At 34.8% G+C, this 18,376-nt stretch overlaps 2 protein-coding genes across 11 annotated transcripts; both read right to left on the reverse strand.

Annotated features, from left to right (window-relative positions):
• Positions 1–2,711: 2,711 nt before the first annotated feature.
• On the reverse strand, positions 2,712–8,177 carry EMB3127 (Amino acid dehydrogenase family protein). The gene is made up of 5 exons (XM_088946157.1): positions 7,799–8,177; positions 6,845–7,170; positions 3,786–4,022; positions 3,521–3,688; positions 2,712–3,042 (listed from the first exon to the last, which is right to left on the reverse strand). The coding sequence occupies exons 1-5, from the start codon at positions 7,983–7,985 to the stop codon at positions 2,872–2,874; spliced, it is 1,089 nt and encodes a 362-aa protein (XP_088802283.1). The 5' UTR covers positions 7,986–8,177; the 3' UTR covers positions 2,712–2,871.
• Positions 8,178–12,008: 3,831 nt separating this feature from the next.
• On the reverse strand, positions 12,009–17,572 carry LOC148849972 (peptidyl-prolyl cis-trans isomerase CYP21-1-like). 10 transcript variants are annotated; one of them, XR_016099466.1, is made up of 8 exons: positions 17,128–17,528; positions 16,506–16,584; positions 15,298–15,345; positions 13,857–13,916; positions 13,500–13,682; positions 13,186–13,261; positions 12,692–12,950; positions 12,009–12,508 (listed from the first exon to the last, which is right to left on the reverse strand). XR_016099466.1 is itself a non-coding variant. In XM_088945952.1 (8 exons), exons 1-7 carry the CDS (start codon positions 17,206–17,208, stop codon positions 12,729–12,731), a joined length of 702 nt encoding a protein of 233 aa, XP_088802078.1. In that variant the 5' UTR covers positions 17,209–17,566; the 3' UTR covers positions 12,009–12,508; positions 12,692–12,728. The 10 variants fall into 10 exon arrangements, 8 of the variants coding, with proteins under 8 accessions (XP_088802078.1, XP_088802079.1, XP_088802077.1 ...); XR_016099465.1 differs by having other exon boundaries at positions 12,009–12,590; XM_088945952.1 differs by having other exon boundaries at positions 12,692–12,939; positions 13,857–13,880; positions 17,128–17,566.
• Positions 17,573–18,376: the final 804 nt, after the last annotated feature.

An 18,376-nucleotide genomic window follows, 5' to 3' on the forward strand; every position in this document is an offset into this window, starting at 1 on the left:
CGTTGTGATATTTTGAACCTTGAGTATAGGTAGGATTATTGTGGGTAGGTGATCCATAAAATACCATTAAAAAGCCTTCCAAATGTGCATTTGTTAAAGCTATCAATAGGTAGGGTCTATCCAATAGACTCAAACTGATCAAACCAATTATAATGGTTTTGGTTCTATACTTCTATGTCCCATTAGGTTGGTTTTGATGCTTGTTCTGAATTGATTTAGAGCCAAAATCAATTATTTTATTAAATAGATTTTTTTAGTTTTTTTTATAATTTTTATCTTATTTTATGTTTGGAATGGTAAATTACTAAATTTGATAGATAATAAATAACATAATATTAGTAAAAAATGTTTAATTTATTAACATATGCATCGAAATTATCAGATTTAGACATGACTATTAACTAGGGCAATTCTGGTTTTATCATTTTATCTCAATTAATAATCAGTTCAGGACTGGTTCTACTTCGGCCCAACCCATTGACAACCTACTCAGGCTAGAATGGTCAATAAGTAGAATCTGGTTCGCAACAGGTTGACCAAACCTGAATCGATTATTAATTGATTTAGATACTGAGCTGAACCAATTATCAATCGGGATTATTCGGTCTGATCCGATTAGCCCCGATACTTGACATCTATGGTTACCTACTTACCTCTGATAGTTAAAACTTAGAACTCTTGATAATATAACCTTAAAATAATGAAAGTAAATGATAAATTATTTATATATTAATAAAACAGGTATTTTTAACCAAAATTACATGGTTTACAAATTTGGACCAGACCGGAAAAACTGGGAATCAGTCATGTAATCAGTTCCGTTTTTTCCCAAAACCGCTTTTTTCCCCAAAATCATTGATTTTGGTCAACAAACCACTGAACCAGCTGGTTAACCGTTCGAATGGTTCGAACGGTTTTGACCGTTTTTCAAATTTTTTAACTTTTTTTATTTTTTTGTCAGAGAGGGCTGATCATTCGGGTCAAACGGTCAGACCGTCCGAACTGGTAACGGACCCCTGACTGGTTCGGTCACCAAGTCGGTTTTAAAAACCATGCAAAATTATCTTATATAGTAGTCATGAAGTTGGACCTTTAAACATAAAATATAACAAAAAAAATCGAATAAAACCTACATATCTTTGTATATTATTAATTATATAATCAATTTGGGTTTTAATTCGAAACAAAAAAAAAATTATCCTGAACAAATTTATTAATCAGGACACAAACCACAAAACCACAACTGACATAATCGGTTTGGTAAGTTAAATTCAATTGTGTAAACCCGACCCATTGACAGCTCCATCCAGACCAAAAAAAAGTAAGGCGAACTGTGATATGAATTATCTCTCTGTATAGTTTCCATTAATTAATCCACAAGGTCCAACCTAATTAGTTGGCCCGTAGTCCTCTAAAATCCAAATTCTAAATACGTTCCACAGCAAGTTTTCAGCTTGGCTTTCAATTTGTTCGAATGATGTAATAGAATACTTAGGCAAAAATCATGTCTAAAGTCGATGCAGAGTGCAGATCTCCTATACCTAACGCCTTAATGCCTTGTACAACTCTTTGAACACGAGAGTGGATAGGTTATAGGTATTTGGTTATGATGCCGCAACAACTTTGACCCCCACCCCCCCTACCTTGAATTTTCACTGATTAATGTGTAATAGGAGATCCATACCGACCTACTTCTTATACATTTTACTGTCAATCAATCAATCTCTCTCTCCTTTTTCTGGAATAACTAGTCCTTCGAACTGGAAGAATCCTTTGGTTAGTTGGCACCTTTTAGGTCTACAGCAAGGATTCATAGACCCACGGGAGTACGATTTTAATTTCTCAGTCCTAACCGCAGCAGGGACTATATGATCATGGTTACAAAACCTCAATCTATTGCTCATCACCCATATGCATGGCGAATGAGATTCCAAAACACTACATAAATCAATATAATCTCAAGCATTGTTTTGATAAAGAAAAAGAGAAAAAAAAGATGTTTGCAAAGAAATCTATGTTTATCAGCCACCGAATCCAAAAGGAATACATACAACTCAGGTCTTTTTAATCACCCCCCCCCCTTTTTCCATGTGACGCTATGCTTTCTATGACTTGCTCACATCCCAAGCCAGAGATGAAAATGTGTTGATAAAATAGATAAAACGAGAGGTAGCTGGATAATTATGGCAGGTAGGGGTGTCAATGGACCAAATTTGGGTTGTACCTTGTCTGAATCAAAATCAATTTGAAACAGGTTGGTCAGATCAATAAGACACTGAATTTAACTAGTCCAAAGTATTTATTGAATTGGATTGGATCTGGTCCCTAGTAATGAACCAGATTTGGGTCCAACCCAAATCTAAAATAAATCCAATTTGAACAGATTGGACAGTCCAGACATTGAATTGGACCAGTCCAGAATGATCCAGAGTATTCATGGGATTGGATTGGACCTAGCCCATCTGTAATGGACTCATTGGACAGGATCGGATTGGACCAATATCCAGTCCATTGACAGCCCTAATTTCAGGAAAAATGCTAATTCATAGAGCAGCTTGAAGAGTAGTGGATCTAACTTTGGACTGGTGTCATTAAAGTCGGAATGTTGGAGTCATGAATTTGTAGTCATTCAATGTAATCAATCAAGACCACCGTCCCTTCAAATATAAGCCAAAGTTGAGCCAACAAAAGCTAAAGACTCATTCAACTCATAATTAACAATCACATTTTATTCCAACCCACCAATCCATGTTTTAGAATACAGGTAAGGAAGTCTGAGATCTGCAACCTAGAATAGAACAGCCTGTAGAATAACAGGTGTCTTAAATAGAACAGAAAATCACCCAAATGGGACTAATGAAACTGGAAAACTCACTCAAAATTGTGTGCCCTTTTTGCTGAAATGAGTGTATTTGATAGAAGCATGGCTATGGTCATGGGACCAACTCCCCCAGGAACAGGTGTAATGGCTGAAGCTACCTTACATGCCTCCTCATAACAAACGTCCCCAACCAATCGGTAACCCCGTGGACTTTGTGCATCCTGTTTCATGAATGCAACTAGTTCTCAGAAACCTTAAATGCTACCATGTGAAACTACAGGCCCCTTAGGGTTTTGTATGGATCCAGTGAGTTTCAGAAAAAAAAAAAACAAAACAAGAGAGTTTTTTTTTCATTATTTTCACAAAGTACTCAACCAGATATAACAACAAATTCCATCCTTACAAGTTTTCTATAAGCAATTTCAAGCAAGATTGATTATAATGGTAAATGAAAAAAAAAAAAGATAAAGGGATATATCTTTTTCAGAATTTACCAGCAGCTACAGGCATTTTAATATTTTCCTCAAGTATTAAGATTTTTCTTCTTTCTCACAAGATGGCCTTTTGTAACTAAGGACAACTTTCCTGTTATTTCTCCTCCTTTTTTTTCCTTTTTCTAACAAAAGATTCTAGTGATAAATACCCTAAAAATAGAAACAGAGCATACTAATCCAAAATGTCCAAGGACAGTCTACTTACCTCAATGGGATTAATTCCAACATCAATAATAACTGCTCCAGGTTTTATCCAGCTTCCTCTCACCATGTTTGGCTGCCCTACAGCAGAGATGATAATATCTGCTTGCCTAGTAATTTCCTCTGGGTGTTTTGTTCTAGAATGTACAATGGTGATGGCAGCATCTTCTCTCTGACAAAAAATTGTAGATGTAGGTCAATAAAGAATAATTTGAAACACTTCTGATAAACAAATTTGATATGCAGTGGGAAAAGAAATCAAATCTTACCTGCAGTAACAAGGCAGCCGGCATTCCAACGATGTTGCTACGACCAATTACAACTGCTCTCTTTCCCTTTATTTCAATGCCATACCTGTGCAACAACTCTATGCATCCTTTGGGAGTACATGGAACAAATAGGGGTTCCCGACCTCGCATGGCAAGACGACCAATATTTAATGGATGGAAGCCATCAACATCTTTTTTAATGCTAACTTCATTCAAGATGGTCTCTTCGTTCATATGCTGATATAAAACCCATAAAAGGCCTAATTAGATTCCTTGAAATCATAGAAGCCACTAACCATGTCTCTGCACTAGAGAAATCAAGAGTTTGAAGAATGAGCTCTTCATTAAATAACTTTGTAATAAGAACATGTTTCAGACAAAACTGCTTCATGCATTCTTTGTATAAAGGCATATAAGCATTACATAGAAATGACAACTTCTCCTACAAGTGCCAGTTTTGGACATGTTGCTAAAGGAAATAGGTGCAAAGAAGATACCTCATAACATTGCACAAATTGCATTAGGTGTTGGCAATTGATATGGTGGTCATAAGGAGAGTGACATTAAACATGCCAGTGAGTATAATTTTTCACAACAAAGAGAGCAAAATTAGGGACCTTTGGCATACCAATAGCAATTTAAGGTTTTAGGAAATAGAAAAAAAAAGGCTTTGATTGGGTAAAGCTTTATGGTTTAGGGGTTCAAGAAGTTGGATTTAACTTCGCCTCAGGTTTTATATTACTTCATCTAACATTGCAAACAAAAGAAACAAAGTAAAACCCAAAACAAAAGTAAACTAGAATTTGCACTCCCACACTTCAGCAATGCAAATGAAATTACACTGCAGAAAACAAGGCTTTATGGTTGAAATTTAAGGACAAACGGAACAATATAGAAAAATTTAATGCCAAGAAACAGATTATTACAGCATCTAAGGACAAAGCTATGAGGGTATGCTTCAGTTTTTATGTTCAAGAATAAGAAAAAATAAAAGGATGGGAAACTGCCAAACATTTTAGGGTTTAAAATCTACATAATGAGATGTTTGGGGGTGGACAATCCTTGGGTTGTTAGGAGGTGCAATTACATGCTAGTGATGTTTTATTTATATATTTCTATATCCACCACTTACCTTTATGTATTTTATCATATTCAATATGAACCAGTATCTTAATTAGTATAGCATGGACAATACTTATTTCAAAGACAACCGATATATGTTTTCCCTTTCTAAGAATTGAATTAAAAGGTCATGTATTCTTCGGCATCACATCCAGTGTTTTAAAAGCGCAAGGCGCAGGGGTCAATTTGCGCCTGAGGCGCACGCCTTTTTGAAGCAAGGTGCAAAAATACAAAAAAAAAAAAAGCTAAAAATACAAAAAATGTCAAAAAATTAAAAAATAAACATAATATTACTAAAAAATATAAAGTTACATTTTAAAATAATGTTTTAAAAAACCTATTATCTAAAATTAAAATACATAAACATAAGATGTAAAGCATATTCAAATGAGAATTTAAAAATAAAATCAAACATATAAAACATTTTCAAGCATGTAAAACATCTAATCCCTTTTTTCACTCAATTCCAGTACTTTACATAGCTAATGTAATGTAAAATATATTACATTCCTGATTCTACTGGACGCCTTTGTGCCACACCCCTCAAGGCAAGCCCAAACAAGTCCACATTAGGCCTTAAATTCTTAGTTTTCACACAAAAAATAATGATTTTATAGTTTTAATTGTTTTTTAAGAAGACATTTTTTATTAGGATGAGTGAATGAACAACATTACCAAATTGGGGGTTCTCGGAGCTTCAGTGAGAGAGTGAAGCAAGCAAACCGGAGAGGAGTAGAACCCCCAATTTGGTAATGTTGTTCATTCACTCATCCTAATGAAAAATGTCTTCTTAAAAAGAAATTTATAAAATCATTATTTTGTGTGTGAAAACTAAGAATTTAAGACCTAATGTGGACTTGTTTGGGCATGCCTCGAGGGGCGTGGCATAGGGGCGCACACCTGGGCTGAGGCGGAAGGCGTGCGCCTTTTGAAAGGGCCGCGCCCAGGACCTAGGCAGGTCACATACCCTGAAATGCGCCTTGCTGTGCGCCTAGGCGCGCCTTTTAAATCACTGATCACATCAGACCTCTATTCTTCTTAAAAGGCACTTTACATGTTACAATTAAGGTGATTGCACCAAAGCATCAAGCTGTTAGATATAGCCTGATGTCTTCTCTACATGATAAATTCAAGATAAGGAAGTCTCAGTAACATGGTAAAAAGATAGCAATATTTCTCCAGATTTTCTTTTATAATCTATATTAGAATGAATAGACACTCTTTGGAGAAATCCAGTAGCATGAAAGCCCCTTTTTCCCTGAAGTGAAAATGTAAGACCAACAATTCTCAGAATCAAATTAGCGCAATATCATTGTTACTAAACTTAGAGAACTATACATGACTAGAAACTCTTCGGAATAGAAGTGTTTGTCGGGTAAAGTTAAACTGTAACCCTTCTTACACATACTGCTTTCTGAATATCTTGTAACATCTTTTTTTATGGATATTGATTGGCGTAGATATATCACTATATTTTAGCAAAAGACATACACAAGTACATAGGTTCGTGCCTTCATGCTTAATACACTGAAGCACTACAACAAATCTTACTCCAAAGAATGGAGATTTTAGTAAGGCAAGTTGGTAATCCAAAGAAAGAACAATTGAACTGATCTACTAAAATCTGCCCAGTGCACGAGGCACCTGCCAATGCGGGGTCTGAGGAGGGGCATATGTATGCAACCTTACCTCTGCATATACAGAGAGGCTGTTTCCAAAATTGAACTGACCTATTCTCAAGACTAATTGTTTTAGATAAGGCTGTTTCCAAAATTGAACTGACCTACTCTCAAGACTAATTGTTTTAGATAAGATTGTAGCCAGAAAATGAGCAACAAAACTAGAAAACCTGCAAAACAAACAAAAAATCCATAGCACACAATTGTGAAAGTAAAGTCATAACAAAAGAAGAATACTAAATAGGCTAGGAAACATACAGGAGGCAAAGGTAGCTGAACAAGGATTCCATGGACTGATGGATCATCATTGAAGCCCGAGATAGAGTTAAGCACTTCTTCTTCGGTGGAGTTCTCAGGCAAATGCACTTCATAAGATGTAATCCCTACAGCTTCACAAGCCCTCTTCTTGTTGCGAACATAAGTTGCAGAGTCCTTCCTGTCACCAACTAAAATGACTGCTAAGCCTGGAACTATACCAGTGGCATCTTTCATTCTAGATATTTCACTTCTAATTTCATCTGTAATTTTCTTAGCAACTGATTTTCCATCAATAACCGTTGCAGAAGGTTCAGTTGCCATTGCCACTGTATAAGAACATTAACATGAGATGACTAAGCCAAAATGCAGGAGTCTAACAGATAAAAACAGGCATGCTTCATCACTTGCACATGTAATATTGGGAGTTACTGATTTGATCTGATAATTCGTAATAAATTTTATATCCCTATAAGTTGAACTTCATAATATCAAACCAAGAGCCTGTCCACCCATGGCCATTAAGAACCACCATTGCCATATGAACCTTGCTTTCACATGAGAAGTTGCCTTTGAAAATTAAAAAACAGATGTAACATAGAGATATCATCTTCCAAGCCTGGCTCTGGCACGACATGCTAATGTATCCAGAATTCTACCAAAATACCAATCACCTCATAAAAGAGATAAATGGGTCATGTACCCTTAAACAAGACAGACCTAAGACACTCGGAAAACGTTCCTACTCAAATGAACTGACAGTTATGAAGATAAAACAGACGCATGAAAATAAATAAACAAACAAATTAACTCCTTGCTCAACTCAAATGACATACCCATTCGGCATTCCGCATTCACCACAAAATTCGTTTCTTTTTATTTTCTTCTATTTTTTCTCCGGAAAATGATAGATTAAAAGTTTGAAACATAATGCGGGAAAAAAGAGTTAGGTCGTACCAGTTACAATCGAAGACGAACTTCTCCCATGTGTGCTAATGAAATTTAAACTGGGGTTTTTAGGTTTCCAGCCGACAGAAACTGATTGGCGGAACTGAAGAATGCCATTGCGGATTCTGCTTAAAGGAACAAGGCGAGCCGTTGTCGACGACGAGCAGTCCGAGAATATTGTCGACGCTGTTGCCATAATTCGTTTTGGAGTTTAGGGTTTATGCAAATTTTGAGCTTTTCGTTTACGTGGGGTTGCAAATGGTATTGTTTTGAGGAAGCTGAAAATGGTATTCAATTGTCTGAATTTCGATCGCATTAAGGGTGATCCGAATTCAATCCGTTTATACATAAATTGTATATGGATCCACGTCGATCCCTGGACCAACCCGATGAAAATCCGATTTCATTCGATTTAAATATATACATTTTATAAACTAAAAAATACAACATAAGAGATAATTTAAATGTTGTATTTTTAATGAATTGTCATAAATTCAACTTTTAAACAAGTAATTTATTTTCCATTCATTATACAATACGAAAGTCATTTTAATTTATTTTATTAATTATATAAGATTAGTTTTAACTTAATTTACTTATACAGTCGGATACGATCCGAGATTCGATGGATAAGATCGGATTAAGTTCGGTCCATTTTGCAGCACTGCTCCTAGGATTTTTTGGACACTAATTTCTATTCCTTTTTCAGCTCTGCTTTGACGACAGTCATATGGATATTGATGAACCAAGTTAAAGCCTAAAGGCAGAGCTAGGGGATTGGGTGTGAAAAGGGTGAGGCCTAAGTCTCCTCGAAAAAAAAATAAAAATTATATATTTATACTTATTAGAAAAAATAAATGAATAAAAGATAATTTATTTTTTCTAGATTTACGTTACCCAACCTAACCTCAATGTGACCTGATCCAATGACCAAGCTAATAAAATTCCCGAATATGCTTTGGGCCTAGTGCTGTTTTGGTCCTCCAACTTTAAAATCTAATAATTCAATATTTGAATTTTTAAATATATCAATTTAATATCTACGGTAATTGTTAACCAGCCTTTAATTGGTATTTGAAAAAGAAGCAAATGCTTTTCGAATGCCATCTAAAATTCTTTATCAATCATTCAAACTTTGATAAAAAATTAATAATTCCAAATCTCAGCTTTTTCTATTCAATAAAGTTAGGGTCACATCTCAATGGGCATTTTGGACCCTAACTTTATTGAATAAAAGAAACAAGGATTTAAGAATGTTAATTTTTTGTCAACATTTGGATGATTGATAAAGAAAATTAGATGACACCATAGGGCATTTTGTGTCTTTTTCAAATGTCATTTAATAACTGGTTAATAGTATGTATTGGATTGACATATTTTGAAAGTTCAGGTACTGAATGAATTGTCACATTTTAAAGTTTGGGGACTAAAGTGAAACTAGGCCCAAAATACAAGGTATTAATCGGGAATTTTTCCATTCTTTTATTAAAAAAAATCAAATATCTAAAGTGTCAAACTTTTTTTTTTCATTTTATATTTTCTCAAATACTTTATTCCTTGTTTTTTTTTTTTCACTATGGTTTAAAAGCATCGAGGTTGGTTCATTTTTTGTAATTCCATTATTGATAAAAAAGAATTGCTTTATAGTTTCATTGGTTTGTTTTAGACTTTTAATTTTAGCTACATAGTCCATAAAAGAAGTTATTTGGATAAGATAACTTAGGGGTCATTTGATAATAACTGAATATGCTGAATTGAAAAAACTTATTGCTTTTGTCTTTTAGTGAATAAGTTCTTAAAGAGACCATAGATTCCTTAATAGCATAAACTGAAGTTGAATAGATTACTATACCTTTAAAAATTTTATCATTTAATAATATATATAATTTAAAAATAACTCCCATTAACAATATTTATAAAAGAAAAGTCCTTATTTAAGCCTTAGGCCTTGCGCATCACAAGGCTAAGGGCTTAAAAGGCCTAGGCCACTCAAGGCCTAAGCCTTGGCAATGGAGAGAAAGGCTATTGAGGCCAGGACTTTTTGGTCAGCCTCGCCTCAATAGCGTTTTAAACAATGCCAAGTAGAATTAAGAGACCGCCACCTCCCACTCTCCGAGTAGATGGGTTATCCGCACGGCCAACCTGCCCTCCCATGGTTTTATTGTCAGCCAGTCCACACTCAATCCTCACATGTAGGTCACATGTTGGTCCATTTTAAGGTAGAAGGTTTATAGGGCTGTCAATGGACTTTGAATTTCTTTACCTGATTCGTTTCCAAATTCGATTATTTTAGATATAAATGTTAGAACTTGTATTCCATTAATAATCAGAATATGAATTTGATAAAAGAATTATATGTATATACAATATAATTATATATAGATATTATATATAATTATTTATTTATATAAAGTTTATAATTGAAAAGTTTAATATTTTATATTTATATACACTTATTGTATAGAACTTTGGGTTTTGACAGACCCTTGAACTTTGCAAAAAGGCTAGTTTAGACCAAAACATTTAAAAAAGGTCATTTTCGCTATCAAACCATAACAAAAATGTTATTTTAAAATCGACAACATTAAAGATGTGTCGTTGGTGATTCCATTAGACAAAAAATAAAATAATAAAGCCCACTAGCTCTAGTGTGGCACCGTTCAAGTAAAAAAAATATTTAAAAAATTATACATGGGTCCCATATAAAAGTTCCTCCTAATCACGTGACAAATAATATTATTTTATTTAATAATTAATTATTATTAATTATTAATAAGACAAAAAAAATATGCTCTTTTAACTTAAGTAACTTTAAGGAAAAAAATAACAGGTAGGTCCCACTTAAAATTCACATTTCTGTTTAATACTTAACTATTAATAAATTAATGAATTATGTGACAAAAATAAAAAAAATAAAACAAGTGCATTTATTTACTAATTATATAATGATAAATTATTAATAAAATAATGAATTATTAGTAAACAAAAATTATAAATTATGAATTATTTATTAAATAAAAATAATTATTTTGTTTTTATTCTTGGTCACATGTGGACAAGTAGAAATTTTATGTGGACCACGTGTAAAATTTCAAATATATTTTTTTGACTTGAACAATGCCACATCAATAAGCCATATTATTTTATTATTTGTCAAATGGAACAGTCAAGAGCATCTTTAACATTGTCTTGTTGTAAATGGCCTTTTAATCATAGTTTGGGGACGAAAATGTCCTTTTCGAAACTTTAGGGTCAAAATGACAATTGTTAGAGCCAAAAATCCCATATATGAATTAAAAACGGTTAAGATTTTTTAAAGTTTTTTTCTTTTTTTTTTTTTTTGAATTTTGGGGTCATCTTAATTACAATAGAATGGTTGTGGATTAAATCCAAATCTAATCTAAAATACGTGGATGCAGCTCAATCGGATCCATTTATATCCCTACTGGTTTGAACTCCAATGGGACCCGCATAAAGTCTGACATCTTTTGGTTCTACCTTCCACCTGCATTTGTTTGTTTGATACGTGGGCTATAATTACATAGGCTTCAACTATTGGTTTCAGCAGGCTATAATTACACAGGCTTCAATTATTGATACTGGCTTTCATAGCCTGCTCCATCTCCATACTACACATTCTTCCCAAAACTCGGGGTCTCCTTCCCACAAAAATCTTACCCACGTCTATCCACAGGATAATATAGTTGTATATTGGAAACATCTATTTCCCCATAAATAGTAATATATAAATACTGTAGTATTATGTGGGTAAACGTAGATTGGATCCTTGTGGGCAGGAGATCCAAGCTCTCACCCCGAACCAGCGGTGGAACTACTTTTCCCTTGGGTCATGAATCACCAGTTCAAAAAGACCGATAAATCTCTCTCTCTCTGTATAGAAAATGGCATTTTTTCTGCGATTGGGAGCCAAGTTAAAGTCTTCAAAAGTTTGTATATACGAATTTAAAATTAAAAAGGAACAACCAATTTAGAAAAGCAGGACCAAATCATCGGTGCACCAGTTGGATTGACTGATCTACTAGTTTTACCTTTTTTTTTTTTTTTAATCATTTCCAGTTTTTAAGGTATGACCGAACTGGCTAGTGGACTGGCTCACCGTTTTTTCGTTTGACTGGCCAGTTCAATCCGATCCTCTGAAATTGGGCACAACATAGCTGTTTAAAGTAAAATTTCTCTTAAAGAGGGTTGAACACTCCAATTTCCAATTAATTAAAAAATAGACCATACGATTGAAAAAAAAATGAACCGAGTAAAAATTTTACAGGAGTCTAAAGTAATATTAGCCCCACCAAGCAGGAAGACGACATTTGCTACCCATAGGATTTGAAAGAGTGATTAGCAAAACAAAGCATGGATTGGCCCTCGCCACTCACAGACATTTGATCAACCAACACCTAGGCAGACCGCCAATCCTCACCCAAAAAGCTCCCCCGAGAATGGATGCCAATGATAGTAGCTTCGAACTTTTCTTTCTTCTTTGCTGAAGGAAGACTTGTACCAGTAGCAGTTGATTGCCAAGTTAAGCATCACTAATGAATCATGACATGAATATGCAGTTTATTTCCGAGCTCAACATCACTAACGAGTAATGAGTCATGACATAACTATGGATGCCAATGGCAGTAGGCAGTAGCTTCGAACTTTTCTTCTTCTTTGTTGAATACTTGTACCAGTTGCAGTTGATTGCCAAAGTAGGGCCTACATGTATGCAACAGTAAACAAACCCCTAAGCTTCTTCCACAGTAATAATTAATAATAGCAGCCCCAAAACTGATGCCACCTAGCAAAATCATGCATGAATTAATTCCATCTATCGACATGAAGGATCATGATAAGACGCATCATCCATCAGATCAGCGCCAAAACAAGATGCTATCTCACCTCCAATCCCATGGAGTCGATGGGTTTCCTCTTCACATTACATGGATGGTGCTGTTAACTGGTGCAGGCCCATTCGGCGAGATTTGCCAGTTTGCTTATTCCATTTGCTTAAGGGTATCTCACCTGAGCCAGTAATAACAACGTTTTTCCTGGGTTTCCCGCTATAGGTTCCTGCTCCCCCTTCTATTGCGTATACAGTGTCCATTCCCTGAATTACCTTGCCAAACACAACATGCTCCCCATCCAACCTGCAGATATGCTTCAAATGCATCAAAATTAGTAAACTATTATCCGTATCTGAACTAACTACACCCTTCCCCCCCCCCCCCCCTCAATGCAGCATTCATTAGGAAATCTATGGAAACTGACGCTGATCAGATTAAATGTTTACTATCCAACTCACTCTATATCCATCTGGCTTCTAGGAATTAGAAATAATTGCATATTCATTTTGGGGGTGGGGGGTGGGGGGCGGGGGTTATAACTTAGCTCACCAGGTGGCTTTAACTGTGGTTATGAAGAATTGTGAGCCGTTGGAATCGGGTCCTGAGTTTGCCATGGATACAACACCTGCAAGTTTGGTTTAGATTCAAGGATTAATAAATAATAAGGCCAATTTATACGAATGACATTGCAAGACAAAAAGGTAAAGGAGAAGATATAGCCATTGGCAAAGATATCTAGCATCCTAGCAATTACAAGATATAATGTTCCAAGCAAAGGATAACACTAGTAGCGAACCTATGATTACACTATGCAGATCATACAGGACAATACCAGGCTAGTCAAAACGATAAAGTTAGGGAACCTGGATGAGTGTGTTTTATCCTGAAATTCTCATCAGGAAACATGCCACCATAAATAGATTCACTTCCTCTTCCATCCCCATAAACAGTATCTCCACCTTGGATCATGAACCCAGGGATTATACGATGAAATGGTGTTCCCTTGTAGTGTAAATCTTTTCCATTGGCACCCTTTCCCTTCTCCCCTGCATTTTCAAATGGAGAGTTAATAAAAGGCTTGCCCCAATACAGAAAATTAGAAATGCAAGACGTAAGGACACAACTTTTGCAACAAATCAAGATCCAAATCATTTAACCATAAAAAATATAAAAAAAAAAACAATTGAAAGAATCAGTAAGACATGCCCCCTCCCCAGTACCTGTACATAAAGCTCGGAAATTTTCTGCAAAACCAGAAAATCTATACGTCAAGAAACAGACTGATACGAAAGCATATAAAAAAGAGAAATTCAATATTTTATTGCAAATATATCTAACCTAATTCACCTTAATTTAAACATTTATAAATTCTTGTAGCATCAGCCCAGAACAATCCTATGACATGTAAGGAAGAGAGAACACTGTCAAGCCAAAAACCTTCTACTAATGGAAATATCACCCCCACCCAAGAAAAAAAGGGATTAACTGACTAGCTAAATAATTCTTTTTCTACTTAAGATCGACTTCATTTCAGATTTTGGTCCTTAAATATATGCCAGGAGTTCAGGGTCATGGTTGGAACTGGAATTGGAAAATGTTGGATTTCCATACTATTATATGCTTTACAATCATTGTTTCTGGCCACTTGCCTTGCACCTAAGCCAACATGAATGGTTGTCATCACATACAATATGTCTGTAACTCAATGAGTTGCAGAAGATATTCTCTCTGATACAAGACAGCCCAATATCATTAACTTAAACAATCATATCTGTAGCCTTTTATATTGAAAGAGTCTGGCAAAAGTCGTACTGGTTTTGCCAAAACATCAAAATCTTGAATGAGCAATGTCTTTCTAAATGAAGAATTTCTTGACAATTATTCTTTAATATTGTATGCAGGTTCAAATATTATTCCATCTCAAAAGGTTCTTGTGCAGCATACAACAATAAAATGTAAGTTGCTCATGTAGAACTACAAATGGATGCATAAACCATACCAAATTGCATTTCAATGAAAATAGAATTAATTCATATAAATGTGGATAATATTTTAGCTTCCCTTGCATGTATCAATCAAATGTTTCCTTTTATAAAAGAACTCTCTAGACAACTTTCTGAAAGGAGGACAAGTTACCATTCCAGGTCATTCTCAGGCAAACCTGGCTAAAAATTCTTGGGCAAAATAACCAAATCAGAGGACCTTCAGAAGGTGATCGGGACAGAATGTACAAACCAAATAGATATTCTTTATTTCAATGTTGTGTAAAGAAATTTGAATATCAACCCAAAAACAATCATCAAACCCTTGAGCTGATTAATTGCCAAATCAAAGAGGTTAGGACATTGGCACCAAGAATGCAGAGTAGATTCAGAAGGATTACAATTTAGGCAAGCTCGGTAGCAGATGATGCCAAGGAGGGGACAACTGTACTTGGGAAATGAGTTAAGGGTTTCCTTGGTTCCTTACTCATTATCTTCTATCCTTTCAATTTTTGGGAGAAGGGCCTTGTACTTCTGATTCCACCAATTTGTAATTAATAAAAAAATTTAGTTATTGACCAAAAAAAGACTTAAAGTACCAAGAGGAGATTAATATAAAAACATTGTTGAAGGAATTTTCAATTCCAATACAAAAAGTAGACAGAAGATCAAAACATACCAACAGCTTTTGGTACAACCTGGCCATACAGCCCAATAACTATTCTACCTGCAAAAGATGGAATTGCAAATTTTAAAGTACATGTCACATAAAAAAGTGGAGCATTAAGATATTACAAGTAATAGTTAAAAAACTAGTATTAGAATATTAGATCATTTATTTCATTTGAAGGTGCCAGCTACCTACTGGCATCATTAGCCAAATTTGATACCTAATGCATCATAAAGATGATTAAAAATAAGAACTTTGTCTGTTTCTCAACTGAAACAAGACAATGGAGGAAAAGTATGTGTGAAAAATGACAAATGAGATAAGGAAGGATTAAAGGTAGAAGCATTGAAAGAAAACAACCCAGGTCAAAATTTTCTTCACACAGATATTATGGGCTCAAATGCAAGATAGAAATAAATAATCTAAAAAAACCAGAAACACTTAGAAAATAATTTAACAATCCCATGTAAACAAAATTAAATTCTGACCTTGATCTCTCTCCTAAATAAGAAACTTAATGCACGAATTTCCAGGATGATTGGTACCAAGTCATTGGATGGTTCATGTGGTTCATGTCATGATTTGCAATATCTCCTGAACTTGCCAATATTTCCCATGAAAGTTCATATTTTAGGAATATTTGTGCCAAAATATTTCATACGTTGATGTTGGATAATGGATATTATGAGCAAAAAGATATTAAAAAATTAGCATGGATGTTGTCCTACATAACTACAATTAGTACTTTTGTCCCCCCATCTCGTAATACTCACTGTATGTGAGTATTATTATAGTAATAACCATCCCTATAAAAGATTTTCTGTAGTTGCAGTGCAAGATTTCATTCTCGAGGATGTAATAGAATGGTAAAAAATGTAATAGCATTTTTTCCTTTTTCTTTATAAGGAGATGTTCCATTTATCCGTCATATAGATTTAATACGTTTTTTTGTCATTTCTAGTAGTAACTTTCAGTAATTAAAAAATCTATATAAACAGAAAAGAATTTTGAAGATGTGAGGACAAATATATGATGAATTTTAGAATTTGTGATCTAAACAAAATAATCCTAGGATAAGAAATTTCAAATCACTCGACTTAAATAAAAAACTGACGTATAAACAATTGAGGACAAATTGCAAGTTATTCACAAAAGAAAATGAAATGGAATTTTATGTCATGAAATTCATTCTATCTCGCAAAGTAGAAGCATCATACCAATACGCTGGTCATCAATATCAACATCCAAATATACTCTATGAGTAATTTCGTGAACCTCTTCCAATATTTCTTCATCCTAAAATGCAAAGAATTGTAATGCATAAGGGTATTGCAGAAAAGAACTACAGGTAAAATTTACAACATAAGCACTCTCGGTGCTTAGAGAACAACCAACCAAGCAAATGAATACGAAACAATTCCTAGCATGCTTTTCCCATAAAAAAACAAAAAAAGAAAAAATACAAACATGGTTGTCAAGGCGACGCCTAGGTTGTATTTTTTTTTAAAATGCACAGCACAAATAGGTTTGAAACCAGTCCATCAAAAATACAATCGTAGAAGAATGTCCTTGGACATTATCTCTTTTTAAAGCATGCAAAAGTACTCTTTTCCCCCTCCAAATCACAATGAAGTTTAAATTTGAACAATAATCAACCGAAGAACCACATAAATACTTCTATTTAGTATATAATAATTAAATTGGAAAGAAGGGTTTCTTCATACAATCAAGGATCAAATAATTTTGTGAGTTCAAAATTACTCCCAACCCCGTCCGTCAAGTTCACAAATAGATCGAAACGCATCTTGGTAAGCTGAATCCCAAGCTAAGAAAACCTACCCGGTGAGAAGGTAGAAAAGCAAGAACAACGATAATGACAGCAACGAGCAACAAAAAAAGGAATCGGAGATGGAAACACATTGTTCGTTGCTTCTTCCTACTCCACAATCTCTTCTTCCTGGGTCCATGATAGTCTCTCTTGTCCACTCGGTCTCACCATTTCCCTCGCTCGCTATCTGCAGGTCTTTACAATTCCATTAGTTGCTTCTTTCCTCTTTCTCAGCAGACTCAACTCACATGCTCTTTTAGCGCTCTGAATCGGTAATGTAAATGGCCGCTCCTTCTTTCTTTCGTTCTGCTGGCTATGAAAGCGTTGAAGAAATTCGTGGTAAAATTAGGTAAATCAAACCTTTACCACAGGTCCACAGCGCTCTAAACGGTAAAATGCGTCCATGATTTCGGTATTTTTCTTGGTAATCCCAGTGTTTTATAACCGACCCGGTCAACCGGAGGTCAAATTGTTTCTCTCTCCTGGTGACGGTTTTTAACGACTGTCTGTGCCCAATTATCCAAAGATCGGTGTGGTGTCGTGTCATTGCTGATTTTCAGATTTCTCCTAAATCATTGATTTTTAAAATCATTCATCTCTCATAACAGAGAAGTTGTTTGTTTTGGTATCATTGATAGCATGCCATTCGATTTTTAAGAAATGAGGATCCGTTTGGTTCCGGTCCGAACGGGAATCAAAATCCTTAGTAATCCCATTCCCATAAGGCCATAATCTTAATCTGTTGGTTCAAACAGGAATAAGAATGGAAATGGAGTTCACATCTCCGCCCCATAACGCATTTCTGACGTGCATTGAAGACATCTCCCGATGATGTTTTCAATATACGGTGGGGATCAGAAATGTGCTGTGAGGCGTTATGGGACAACTCCTTGTAGCGCGGAGATGTGGTCTCATGAAAATGGGAGTCATAGGAATGGGATTTCATTCCAAGGGAGGGGCAGTTGGAATCAGAATAGGAATGAGGGAATAGTTTTTACCAATCAAAATCCACATGTGAATAGTTTCCTTTTATTATGCTAAAAACATGATACTGGAATAGTTTTTTCCAATCAAAATCCACCTCTGAATTGATTAGTTAACATGTTTATGATACCAATTGATTGGTCATAAGCTTTTTGGATATCATGTATTTTCCGATATCATAGTTGAACCCCATTAAAAATTATTATTCTTTTGATTCTTTTTTAGGGTTCCATTTGAATAATTTTTTTTTTTTTATGATTTGCCGATTTCTCACAA

This window comes from Nelumbo lutea, chromosome 5, assembly GCF_056320005.1.
Source record: "Nelumbo lutea isolate HS-2025 chromosome 5, American lotus-T2T, whole genome shotgun sequence".
Lineage (NCBI taxonomy): Eukaryota > Viridiplantae > Streptophyta > Magnoliopsida > Proteales > Nelumbonaceae > Nelumbo > Nelumbo lutea.

Excerpts from the sequence above, each read along its gene's own strand:
- EMB3127 (XM_088946157.1), bottom strand. The coding sequence starts at position 7,985 with ATGGCAACAGCGTCGACAATATTCTCGGACTGCTCGTCGTCGACAACG. Across the intron at positions 7,171-7,798 it reads TTCGTCTTCGATTGTAACTG|TGGCAATGGCAACTGAACCT; the intron begins GTACGACCTAAC and ends GTTCTTATACAG. Across the intron at positions 3,689-3,785 it reads CGGCTGCCTTGTTACTGCAG|AGAGAAGATGCTGCCATCAC; the intron begins GTAAGATTTGAT and ends ATTTTTTGTCAG.
- LOC148849972 (XM_088945949.1), bottom strand. The coding sequence starts at position 17,208 with ATGTGTTTCCATCTCCGATTCCTTTTTTTGTTGCTCGTTGCTGTCATT. Across the intron at positions 13,683-13,856 it reads TTTCCGAGCTTTATGTACAG|GGGAGAAGGGAAAGGGTGCC; the intron begins GTACTGGGGAGG and ends TTGAAAATGCAG. Across the intron at positions 12,940-13,185 it reads ACCACAGTTAAAGCCACCTG|GTTGGATGGGGAGCATGTTG; the intron begins GTGAGCTAAGTT and ends GCATATCTGCAG.